We start from the raw sequence: 12840 nt of genomic DNA, 5'->3' as shown, positions 1-12840 counted from the left end.
CTCCGAGGCAATGTCCAAGGTTGTGGGGGTGAGGGTGAAGCCATGCCCAATAGTGGCAATCTTCGGGGTATCGGAGCAGCCAGAGTTACACATGGGGAAGGGGGCCAATGCCCTCGCTTTCGCTTCCCGAATCGCACGCCAGAAAATCCTGCTCGGCTGGCGATCAGCAGCACCACCCACAGCTGCAGATTGACTCGCTGGCCTTTCGGAATTTCTCCACCTGGAGAAGATTAAGTACGCCATCCGAGGGTCAGAGGAAGGCTTCCTGGATACTTGGGGGCACTTTGTCGGTCTGTTCCAAAACCTACTCGAGGCCAACAATGAGGAGTAACCTAATACGACGTTTTAAAAAAAATTTTAATTCATAAAACACCAAGAAAGATGAGTTACCAAAAGACTGCATAACCCCGGGGGGGGTGGGGGGGGGGGGGGGCGCAGAAGGAAGGCAGGGAAACCACGAGAGATGATTCCACTCTGTCCGGAAAATAAAATAAAAGCACAGCTGAAGCCGGCGGGGGGGGGGGGGCCTGAACGGGGAAGGGGGAGGAACCATAGACCGATCCAGAGGGCAATGAAAGGCACCATAGGGTCAGTTAAACGAAGGACAGACTAAACCTCTGTATAATAAAGGAAATTAGCGCAGGCGAGAAAAATGTGATGTGTACATATACAACTGTTTATAAATATGAGAAATGCCAATAAAAAGATTTTATAACTGTTGGTTTCACATCCCGTGTGACCATTCAACCCTGTCCGATTGTATGGCCAAGGAAAGTGATTTGGGCTTTTCCAAATTCACTTTTGGCTAGGTTTATCACCAAACCCGCCTCTTGAAGTCGATCGAATAATTCCATCAGATGTTTTAAATTTTCTTTTCATGCCTGGCTGAAAATTACCAGATCGTCAATGTATACCGCACAATTGGGTAATCTTGAAACAACTTTGTTAGTTAACCGTTGAAATGTGGCTGGGGCGTTTTTCATGCCAAATGGCATAACTTTGAATTGTTATATACCATCTGGAGTCATAAAAGCTGAAATCTCCTTTGCCCTTTCAGATAAAGATACCTGCCAGTAACCTTTAAGTAAATCCAGTTGGAAATAAAAGCTGATTGTCCCACTTTCTCAATGTAATCCTCCAAACGTGGGATAGGATAAGAGTCTGTTCTTGTAACTGCATCAATCTTTCTGTAGTCCACACACAACCGTTGGGTACCGTCTGGTTTAAGTACCATCACTATGGGTGAGCTCCATTGGCTGCAACCCATTTCAATTATGCCATTTTTAAGCATACTCTCAATCTTTGTTAACCTATGCCAATTTTAAAGGGTTAAGTCTGTAAGGATGTTGTTTGATTGGAACAGCATTTCCCACATCTACATCATGTGTAGCCATTTTAGTACTTCCCAATTTATCTCCACAAACTTGCCCATGTGATATCAATAAATCTTTCAGGTCAGTTAGTTTTTCCTTTGGAAGGTAACTTAACAATTTATCCCAATTTTTAAGAACGTCCTCGTTTTCCAATTTAATTTGAGGTATGTCAAATTCACAGTCATCTGGATTTGGTTCGTCACTTTGTGTTAGAATCATTAAAATCTTCTTTTTCTCTCCTTCCCTTTCAAAGTACCTTTTAAGCATATTCACATGACACATTCGGTGAGTTTTCCTTCTATCCACCGTTTTTACCACATAATTCACCTCACTTAATTTCCTTTCAATCTGATACGATCCACAAAACCTTGCTTTTAAAGGTTCCTTAATCAATTTAAGTGATCCTCTTACCTCATGACCAAACATTAGTTCAAAAGGACTAAATTTGGTTGGCTCATTAGGTGCATCCCTAATTGCAAACAGTACGAATGGAATTCCTTTATCCCAATCCTCTGGATAATCTTGACAATAAGCCCTCAACATTGTCTTTAATGTCTGATGCCACCTTTCTAACGCTCCCTGCGATTCTGGATGGTATGCAGTTGAATTAAATTGTTTTATTCCTAAACTATCCATAACTTCTTTGAATAACCTTGAGGTAAAATTTGATCCTTGATCCGATTGTATATTTGATCCTTGATCTGATTAATAGACACATCCATTATAGTCAAAAGATATTGATTCCCACTTTTTGTTTTAGGAAGCGGTCATACGCAATCAATTAGGACCCTTGTAAAAGGTTCCTCAAATGCTGGAATGGGTATTAAGCAGTTTTATCACTGCTTGAGGTTTCCCTATCACTTGACATGTGTGACATGATTGACAAAATGTAACTACATCTTTCTGTAGCCCAGGCCAATAAAAATGTTTTTGGATTTTAGCTTGAGTTTTCCTTATTCCCAAATGACCTCCCACTGGTACCTCATGTGCAACTCACAACACCTCCTTTCTATACCCTACCGGCAATACTACTTGATGAACTTCTGCCCACTCTTCATCCATCTGCATATGTAAAGGTCTCCATTTTCTCATCAAGACATCACTTTTATGGTAAAAGCACTCTGGTATACACACAGATTCCTCTTCCATGTATGCTTTCTGATACATCCATTTTATTTCTATATCTTTTTGTTGTAACTCCGTCAATTTTCCTGAACTTAAAATATCCGCCTCATCCTCCAGCTGTTCTTGTTCTTTTTCAACCATCTGATCAAAAATAGTTTCTGATAATTGCACTTCAACTTCATCTTCACTCTTTGATTTCTCCTTTTGTCTTAACCTGTGACTTTGCGACCTTGTTACTACACAATCCGGAAAAATCCCAGGATATTCGTCCTTCAACACTTCAGTTGTCTGATTTTCCACTTGCTCATCAACCACAGTAGGCATCACTCCCACCTGCAATCCAACTATATCATTACCCAAGATAAACTGTATTCCTGGACAAGATAGTTTCTCTGTTACTCCTACTACCACTTCACAACTCTTCACTGGACTTCCCAACCTTACCTTATATAATTGAACCCTATCCTCTCACCCTGAATTCCACATATTATCACCTTTTCTGGCAACATTTTCTTCCCAAAGCACATAACTCCTCATCTCTTACCATTAAAGATTGACAAGCTCCCGTATCTCTTAAAATTGTGACTTCTTTACCTGCTCCTCCTGATACACATGAGTAAACTTTACCCACACAAGTAAATTCTTTAAAGAGATCTGGCACCTTCTTATTAATCACCTCTTGATCAGGTTGTGCAATCTTTTGCACCTCCTTCGCTTCACTTGGGCTTTCCTTTACCACTTTATCAAACCCCACTGTCTTATCCTGTTTTACCACATCAGCCTTCCCTGTGCTTTTCTTCAACCACCAACACTGTGACTTTACATGCCTAGTTTATTACAGTGAAAACATTTGAAATGTTTCATTTCTTTTCCACCTTTCTGGATTTCTTTTTTAATCTGAGGTACACTCTCCTTATCTCCCATCAGATCATCTTTAGCTTTACCACTTGAGTATTTCTCATGTCCCCAGTTTCTATTCCTCACAGGCTGAAACTGATGTCGGAAACCAAGCTTCGATTTATTAACTAATTCATAACCATCTGCCATTTCTGCTGCTGATCTTGCAGTTGTAACCCTCTGCTCTTCCACATGAATTCTCACTACATCAGGAATTGAATTTTTAAACTCCTCCAAAAGTATAATTTATCTGAGAGCTTCATACATTTGGACTATTTTCAAAGTCCTTATCAACCTATCAAAAATTATTCTGTTTGATCCTTTCAAACTCCATGTATGCTTAACCAAATTCTTTCCTTAAATTTCTAAACCTTTGTCTGTAGACTCCAGGCATTAGTTCATATGCACCTAAGATGGATTTTTTTCACCTCCCCATACGTCCCAGATACCTCCTCCGGTAGTGATGCAAACACTTCACTAGCTCTGCCTCCCAGCTTTGTTTGAATCAGTAATACCCACATGTCCTATGGCCATTTCATTTGTTTAGCTACCTTCTCAAATGAAATGAAAAAGGCTTCTACCTCCTTCTTGTCAAACCTTGGCAATGCTTGGACATATTTAAATAGATCCCCACCAAGTCTTCGACTATGATGCTCTTTCTCACTATCCTCATCACTATCATCCAACTGTACGTTTCCCTTTACATCTGCCAATTCTAACTGACTGTCATATTTCATGGACATTTTCTGAAGTTCAAACTCTCTCTCTTTATCTTTTTCACTGATCTGTATCTCCCTTTCTCTTTCTTTTTGTTCTGCTAGGCTGTTCTTTCTGTTTTCCTTTCCTCTCTCTTTTTCCTCTCTCTTTCTTTCTCTTTCTTTTTCCTCTCTCACTCTTTCTCTTTCTTTTTCCTCTCTCTCTCTTTCGTATTCAAGCTGCTTTAATTCTTTCTCATGTTCCATTTATTTAATTTGTAAATGACTTTTTGCCATTTCCAATGAGTCAAACTGTATCTCAGGCAACTTTAAATGTTTAGCCACCGACATAATGACCTCATCTTTTTGCATTTTTGTCAAGTAATGTTAACTGCAATATTTTTGCCAAATCTAACAGCCTGCTTTTAGTCTCTGTCCGTAAGGTACTGCGTGTGACTGTCTCCACCCCCAAAAACTTCAGAGCCTCTGAAAGAGCCATTGTCCACAACACACTCCCTACTTAAACTAAAATACCACAACTGAAAAGCACCCAAAATATGCTCACCCCTCACTGTCTTTAAGTTCATGAAGCCAATCCAATAGATAGACTTTTATCCCGGCCGAGCCCCCAGTTTGTTATGGGCCAGGGTTCAGAGAACCCAAAAGTGTATCATGGAGTTCATCTGACCCACAACTTTTAATAGATTGTGGTATGGGGAGCACACAGTCCACTCTACAGGTGTGGTAGAGCAGAAATGGAAACTTATTTTTTTAAGCAAAACAATGTTTATTCTATGAACTCAAGTTAACCTTTTTAAAACATACAGTGAACATCTTAGCAACCATTAATTCAAATACAACCCCCAAAGAATACAACACTAAGTAATCCTTTAAGCTTTCCTTTTAACATACATAAGACTTAAAACGCCTTTTACCAGAAGCACATCAGGTTGAAGTCACTACTGTTATTAGTTTTAAATCACCAGGATCGATTTACAGTCTTTAGGTTACAGAGCAATTCATACATCTTCTGGCTGTGACTGCAGCTATCCAGCTCTGAAAACGAAACTAAAACACATCCTGCAGCAAACAGCCTAAAATGAAAGTAAAAAGCTGACAGACAGCCCAGCTCCGCCCACTCTCTGACATCACTGCAGTAGTAAACACCCATTTCTTAAAGATACTCTCACTTCAGATATTTATATACACACCCATTTATAAACACCCATTTCTTAAAGGTACTCTCACATGACAGTAGGGTCAGAAATGCAGCCGTGAGGAGCCCCTGCTGTCATTTCCTGGAGAAGCAATGATCAGCCTCGGACATTCTCAATTGTTTTCCTGTGTATTGGATAGGATTCTAGTTACTGCAGGGTGTTCCCATTGAAGTTTTGTTCGGGTTCTGTACTGTTATTTTCAATCAAGAGCGACTATCACCTTGCATTCAGCTCTAATGTAATTTATGGACCAAGATTGTGACCAGGTCAGATGCCAGTGAAACTTTGAATGAGCATTAGTCAGTTGGTTATTGAAGACTAAATAGTACTGAAAGATTCTTTACTTCATCTTGCTGATTTGAGCAGGCCAATGATGCAGTAATTAGCCTAATTAAATTTGACTTCGTATCTGTGAAATTTTCCATGTTGTTGGGTATCTGCATGAGAATTGTTTGGCTGGTGGGTTTAGACACGGAGGTTTTCACCATTTGTGCCATGATGAGTACGTAGCCACTCTTGTGTTCAGTGAACTGTGCTACTTCTCATCACATCTATGATGCTTGGGTGAGGTCATGAGCAGCCAGAACAAGATTGTTCATTTGGCACTTTTGTCTGATTATTGTGAACACTTCAGTCTTATGCCTTGTACTCAGTGGGCTTTGTCATGTTTTGAGGATGGTGATGTTCATGGCGTATCCTTTCATAGTTGTCTGATTGTCCACCACTTTCAACTGCATGGAATTGGCTTTACAGAGAAAGAATAATCCTCTGGGGTACATGTAGCACTTGAAACTTCATCTAAATGTTAATGGTTCTCTTGTAATTAAAAAGGAAACTTTTAATTTATTCTCATCAATAACTTAAATAGTGATAATTGTACTCCACTCATTCCAAGGGATGAGATAAGAGCACAATTGTCACTATTCTAGTTCCGCAACTGAGTTAAGAATATATTCCTGTGACAAACTGCAGTATTCCGAACCAATGAACATTTTCTTGACTGTATAAACACATCTTTTGTCTAATTTTCAACAAAAAAAAGGGCGCACAGGTTCGCACTGCTGCCTCACGGCACCAAAGACTCTGCTTGATCCCGGACCTGGGTCACTGTCCGTGCGGAGTTTGCACATTCTCCCTGTGTCTGTGTGGGTCTCATCCCCACAACCCAATATGTGTAATGTAGGTGGATTGGCCAAGCTAAATTTCCCTTTAATTGGGGGAAAAAAATGAATTGGGTACTTTAAATTTTTAAAAATTATTTTCAAAAAAAACCCTGGCACACGAGCTCCAAACAAATGGCTTTTAAAGGAATTAAGCGGTTGACTTCCTGCTTGCTAAAGACCTAATGTGTGACTGTCATGAGCTGACTGGATGGCTGCTGCTCAACAGAAACTGCTGTATATTTAGAGACTGTTTCGAGGGAACAATGTTAATGGCCCCAATGACCATTACACAAGTCACAAGTCTTATTATCTACAAAAGTATGTAGCCCCAGTTAAATACTGTCAGGTGCCGGCTGGAAATATCAGAGAAACAAGAAGTTTCAGTATTATACTGGAAGATGCAGTACAAAAACACGGTTTTAAAAAGCAAAGTACTTTAAATTGATTTTATTTTTTTACTAAATACATTCACAATTACCACATGGCAAGGGCAGAGAAAATATCGCTGCATAATTTCAACATTGAGCAGAGACATTTGTATAATATAAAGCAGTTATTTATTCCCTTTAGTTTGTTCACATTGTGTTATGATTCTAAAATTTAAAAATCACTTCGAAGGTAAAGAGCAGTGCCCAATGGATGTAAATCAGCAGCTGAATTGTATCGATAGGAGGAACAATAAAAGCTACAACCAAAACAGATATTTCTCCAGAAATATAAAGAGGAGATTGGATAGAATAATTGTTGTTTGCAAAATTTTGGAAAAGACCCAAGTCATTTTCTGCCAGTGAAAAAAACATTGCAGTAGAACGTCAAGAAAGAACAAGTAGAGTGTGAAAGGAACATCCAGAAAATTTTAAATAATGATTGGATGACTGTTTCAGAAAAAGGAAGCAAACCTGGTGGGAAAATCTGCATAAAGGGCTCCAGTGAATCTGTCCTGCAACCACCCTTAGTGGACGATTTTGCAATTGGAGTGTGCTCAAACGTTTGAGGACAAAGAATGTGAAGTCCTGAAAAATGTGACAATGTGACTCCGAGAAAACTCACTCAGTCACAGCTCAGTTTACATGGCAAACGGCAAACTTCTGCAGGATTAAATTACAAAGAACCATATTTCTGTTTCACCCCGCCGGCCAGCTGGTCAATGGGGTTTCCCATAGTGGGGCAGGCCCACGCCGTAGGGAAACCCTCGGGCTGCCGGCAAAACGGAGCATCCCGACAGCCCGGGGCAGAATCCAGCCCCCAATGTTTCTGCGTTCACCTGTTTTTTAAACTGAAAAGAAAGTAAACATGCAGTGTTCAAAAAGTACACAAGTAAGCATGTGGGAAAAGGGCAACTTAATTGAATTTTTCATAATATATTTTTCCAACAAAGATTTCATTTCTCTGAGCTTGTCATGTCTAGAATCATTCTCCGTTGGCTGACACCTGAATCACGAAATGTGATTGGGCAGAGAATCACGCAAGAGCCTAAAATAGAGGCCGATGCCTGGTGTCCAATGGAAGGCCATGCTCCAGTGTCTTGACAGCAGAGTGAATGCGTTCCACGCCACACACCAGCATGGACATAAAAATTGTAAAGTAAAGGCCATTGGCATATCATTAACCAGCCCAACCCAAAATGTTGAAAATTTGAATAACAATGTTTTCCACAAAAAAAATTAATGGGCCCATCCCGGCATTCTCTGGGTCTCCCGCGATGCTCCATCTCTGCCAGGCAGAATTACTGACGGTGAGGTCCATTTGTGGTATTGAAAATCGGTAACCAGGCGCTGTGGTTGCTGAGAGAGGGAGTATGAAATGTGTCCAACATCGCTAACATGTGCTTACATTTGTGCCTCTGGCCAGGGGACATCTGGCAGGGCCGGGGGGAATAACGGGAGGCAGTCATGTGGTGGGCTGTGGTATTGGCGTGCCTGAGCACGGACCATCACTGCCCACAGCCTGCGAGGCAGCCATGTGACTGCGCATGCCACTGTCGACTGTGAACTTAGTGCCACGCGTCGTCTGGGTGCCTCCCAAGGCCACACCCCGAGGCAGTCTCTGGTCCCAGCCAACCCATCAATGTGATGGGTGTGCTCCAGTACAACCAGTGCCATCATCTTGGCTGGGATGAGGGTGCAGAGTGCTGAGATGCAGCTCCTGCTTGTCAAGTTCTCCAGTGTCTGTTTCACAATTTTGAAAAGCACAAGTGAACCTCACCAGCAGGAATTCCCCAGTGGAGGTGGAGAATCGCGGAGGCCCCAGAGAATATCGGGCCAGGCCTGCTAGTGATATGCCAACGACGTTTACTGTACGTGCGGAGTGGAAAGCATCGACGCCTCTGGTCCCGGAGCAATTTAGGACATGTTAATAGGCTACCACCGTGCCACGTCGAACTCGTGCAATTCCAATGCATGCCGTGTCCAACGTGTCCTAATGCAATTCCAACGTGTCCTAAATTGCTCCGGGACCAGCGCCGCTATCAGGATCATAGAATACCACCGATTCAGTTCTGGCTTCAGGACTTCATCTCTGAACCAGAGAATCCCGCCATCTTGTCCAAACACAACATTTAGGGTGTGAAAAGACAATTCAACTGAAGTGAAATACATACGTATTTAAAATCGTCAGACATTTGCTGAAATACTTTTCAGAAAGCATTGATTTTTATGGACACAATCCCAGCTAGTAGAATGCCAACCGCGCAGGGAGATTTAAATTGAGGGGGGAAAGAAAAGCACTGAGCAATGTAGAAATACACCGTGAGGAGGCAATTGCCTAATATTGCCTGGAAAATGTTAAATTGGTGATTAATCAGTGCATTTGGAGGTCAGATTACCCTCCCCTGCCTAAGGTGAATACCCCCAGAGTGAACAATTGAGAGGTGGTAGATTTAGAACTGAGATGAGGGGGAACTACTTCTCACAGAGGGCGGTGAATTTGTGGAATTCGCTGCCCCATAGTGCGGTGGAGTCAGAGTCATTAAATGGTTTCAAGAAGGAGATAGATATATTTCTGATAATAAAGAAAATGGATTAAAGGGCTAGGGGGAACAGAAAGGGAGATGAATTGGAGACCAGGAGGAGATGAGCCATGATCTGACTGAATGGCGGATCAGGCTCGAGAGGATGAATTGCCTACTTCTGCTCCTAATTCCTATGTTCCTATAACAATGGCTCAGTTAAAAGCACTTCCTCTTGACTTGGAAGCTTATGGGTTCAATCTCCATTCCAAAGGCTGGAACACAAAAACTAGGTTTTCTCTCCAGTGCAATACTGAGGGAAAGCTGCACGGTTGCAGGTGCTGTTCTTTTTAATGAGATATGTTAAATTACAGCCCAGCCAACTCTTTCAGTTAGGTATTAAAATGCAGGATATTTTTGAAGAGGAATGGGAAAGTTATCCCGAACATCTTGGCCAATATTTATCCTTCAATTAGTATCACTAAATGATGATCTAGTCATCATGTTTCTGTTTGTGGGAGCGAGCTGAGAGCAAAGTGCCTGCTCTAGTTCCTACATGACAATAGTGACTGCACTGTAAAAAAATCATTGATTGTAAAGCACTTAGTAAATCCTGAATTCATGAAAGGTGCTTTAGAAATGCAAATCTTTTTCAAACAAAACCTCAGTTAAAATTTAAAACCACAGCTTTGCAGATCAGATCCATGATAAAAGTCACAAGCAGATAGACATGCCTGGACCACATTTTCATAGGTGCTTGCAAAGTTGGAGTTGAATAATTGGTAGTGTCAACAAGCCATCAAAATAGCTGAAACCAACTTGAATGAAAGTAGGGAGCCATTTGAATTTACTTCAGACCCAAAATCAATGGTCACTTAATTTCTGAACCCATTATTATAATGAATGTTAAATTATTCAACACAATAACCCATTTGGTTCCTGAGCATCATAACTTGAGTCTAGTGAGAAACATCTACACAGTGCAGCCTATCAATTGCAATCATTATGGTTTTCTTATTAAAGGATTACTGCTTTCAGTGTCTTCGTGTGCATCTTCAGCTGTCCAACTAACTGGTTCAATTTCCACAAATCCTTGCCGGCTCCTTTCGCTTTCATGACAGTGAGGGTCCTGTTGACTCAGAGTACCAAATCTTGTCCTTGGCATCAAAGCTCGCCTCCTTCCACCATCAGTTCCACTATCTAATACACCATCCTTGTAGTCGACAGAATTAGGCCTTTGACTTCCATTGTTCTCCCTTTGAACTTCATTCCTCCATTCCATTCTGCATGGGTCTTGGTGACAAGATGATGGACCTGTTCCGGATTGCGAACGATCCTCTAATTGCAAGGAATCTGTTTCCAAATTGCTGTCTTCTCCCACTAAAGATCAAAAAAACACAATATAAGGTTCTAACGGAATCACTTCCCTTACATTATTAGAATAGAGTGGCAATTTAGACTGAAATATCCTTTACAAACAAATTATATTTGAACTGTGCATAAAATAGTCCAGGCTATCAATGACTGGCACATTCACTGTTTATTGTTGATAGGTGGAGCACCCATATTATCGTTTATTTTATTTTTTTAAAATAATTTTTATTGAAGTTTTCACAAAATATCAACAACAAAATGAAAAAGGAACCCAATAGAATTAAATACAGAACAAAATAAAACAACCCCCGTGCCCCCCTCCCCCATACATAAATAATAAATTAACACCCCGAATTAACACAAAGCAAACATAGCAAATATATACACCCCCTCAGATCCCCCAGTGTAAACAAACAAAAATAAAATAGAACCCCCCCCCCCTGGGCTGCTGCTGCTGCTGACCATTGTCTTCCGTTCTGCCAGGAAGTCCAAGAACAGTTGCCACCGCCTGAAAAACCCTTGCACCGATCCCCTTAAGGCAAATTTCACCCTCTCCAATTAAAAAAACCCCACCATATCACTGATCCAGGATTCCACGCTTGGGGGCCTCGCATCCTTCCACTGAAGAAGAATCCTTCGCCGGGCTACCAGGGACGCAAATGCCAGAATACTGGCCTCTTTCGCCTCCTGCACTCCCGGCTCCCCTGCAACCCCAAATATTGCAAGCCCCCAGCCTGGTTTGACCCTGGATCCTACCACCCTCGACACCGTCCTTGCTACGCCCTTCCAAAATTCCTCCAGCGCTGGGCATGCCCAGAACATATGGGTGTGATTTGCTGGGCTCCCTGAGCACCTAACACACCTGTCCTCACACCCAAAAAAACGGCTCGTCCTTGTCCCAGTCATGTGTGCCCTGTGCAGCAGCTTAAACTGTATGAAGCTGAGCCTCGCGCACGAAGAGGAAGAGTTCACCCTCCCTAGGGCATCTGCCCACGTGCCCTCCTCGATCTCCTCCCCCAACTCCTCCTCCCACTTACCTTTCAATTCCACCACCGAGGCCTCCTCCTCCTCCTGCATCACCTGGTAAGTTGCCGAGATCTTCCCCTCTCCAACCCACCCCACCGAGAGCACCCTGTCCTGCACCGTGTGTGGCAGCAGCAGCGGGAATTCCACCACTTGCCGACTGGCAAACACCTTTACCTGTAGATACCTAAAGGTGTTCCCCGGGGGGAGCCCATACTTCTCCTCCAGCTCACCCAGGCTCACAAACTTCCCATCCACAAACAGGTCCCCCAACCTTCTTATCCCTGCCCTGTGCCACCCCGAAAACCCTCCATCTAGTCTCCCTGGGACAAACGGTGGTTCCCCCGTATTGGGGTCCACACCAAAGCCCCCACTTCACCCCTGTGCTGCCTCCACTGCCCCCAGGTTTTGAGGGTAGCCGCCACCACCGGGCTCGTGGTATACCTCATTGGAGGGAGCGGCAGCGGCGCCGTTGCCAGCGCCTCCAGACTCGTACCCTCACAAGACGCCGTCTCCAGCCTCTTCCATGCAGCCCCCTCCCCCTCCATCACCCACTTGCGCACCTTCGCCACATTGGCGGCCCAGTAGTACCCACAGAGGTTGGGCAGTGCCAGCTCCCCCCCATCCCTACTCCGCTCCAGGAACACCCATCTCACTCTCGGAGTCCCTAACGCCCACACAAATCCCGTTATGCTCCTGTTGACCCGCCTAAAGAAGGCCTTCGGGATAAGAATGGGGAGGCACTGGAACAGCAACAAAAACCTTGGGAGCACCGTCATCTTAACTGACTGCACCCTACCCGCCAGGGACAGCGGCAACGCGTCCCACCTCTTAAACTACTCCTCCATTTGCTCCACTAGCCTTGTGAAATTAAATCTACGCAGGGCCCAGCTCCTGGCCACCTTGACCCCCAAATATCTGAAGCTCCTCTCCTCCCTTTTTAGTGGGAGCTCACCAATCCCCCTCTCCTGCTCTCCTAGCTGAACTACGAACAGCTCGCTCTTCCCCACATTGAGCTTGTACCAT

At 43.1% G+C, this 12840-nt stretch overlaps 1 protein-coding gene across 1 annotated transcript in view; it reads right to left on the bottom strand.

Annotated features, from left to right (window-relative positions):
* Window positions 1-6902: 6902 nt before the first annotated feature.
* The window catches only part of slc9a2 (solute carrier family 9 member 2), a 148324-nt gene continuing 142386 nt past the window's right edge, over window positions 6903-12840 (bottom strand). Inside the window, exon 12 of the mRNA XM_072476635.1 lies at window positions 6903-10797. Within this exon, the coding sequence (XP_072332736.1) occupies window positions 10421-10797 (377 nt within the window). The 3' untranslated portion in view covers window positions 6903-10420. The remainder of the gene's footprint in view (window positions 10798-12840) is intronic.

This window comes from Scyliorhinus torazame, chromosome 15 (assembly GCF_047496885.1).
Source record: "Scyliorhinus torazame isolate Kashiwa2021f chromosome 15, sScyTor2.1, whole genome shotgun sequence".
Taxonomy (NCBI): domain Eukaryota; kingdom Metazoa; phylum Chordata; class Chondrichthyes; order Carcharhiniformes; family Scyliorhinidae; genus Scyliorhinus; species Scyliorhinus torazame.
This window is presented reverse-complemented; position numbering and strand designations above follow the sequence as displayed.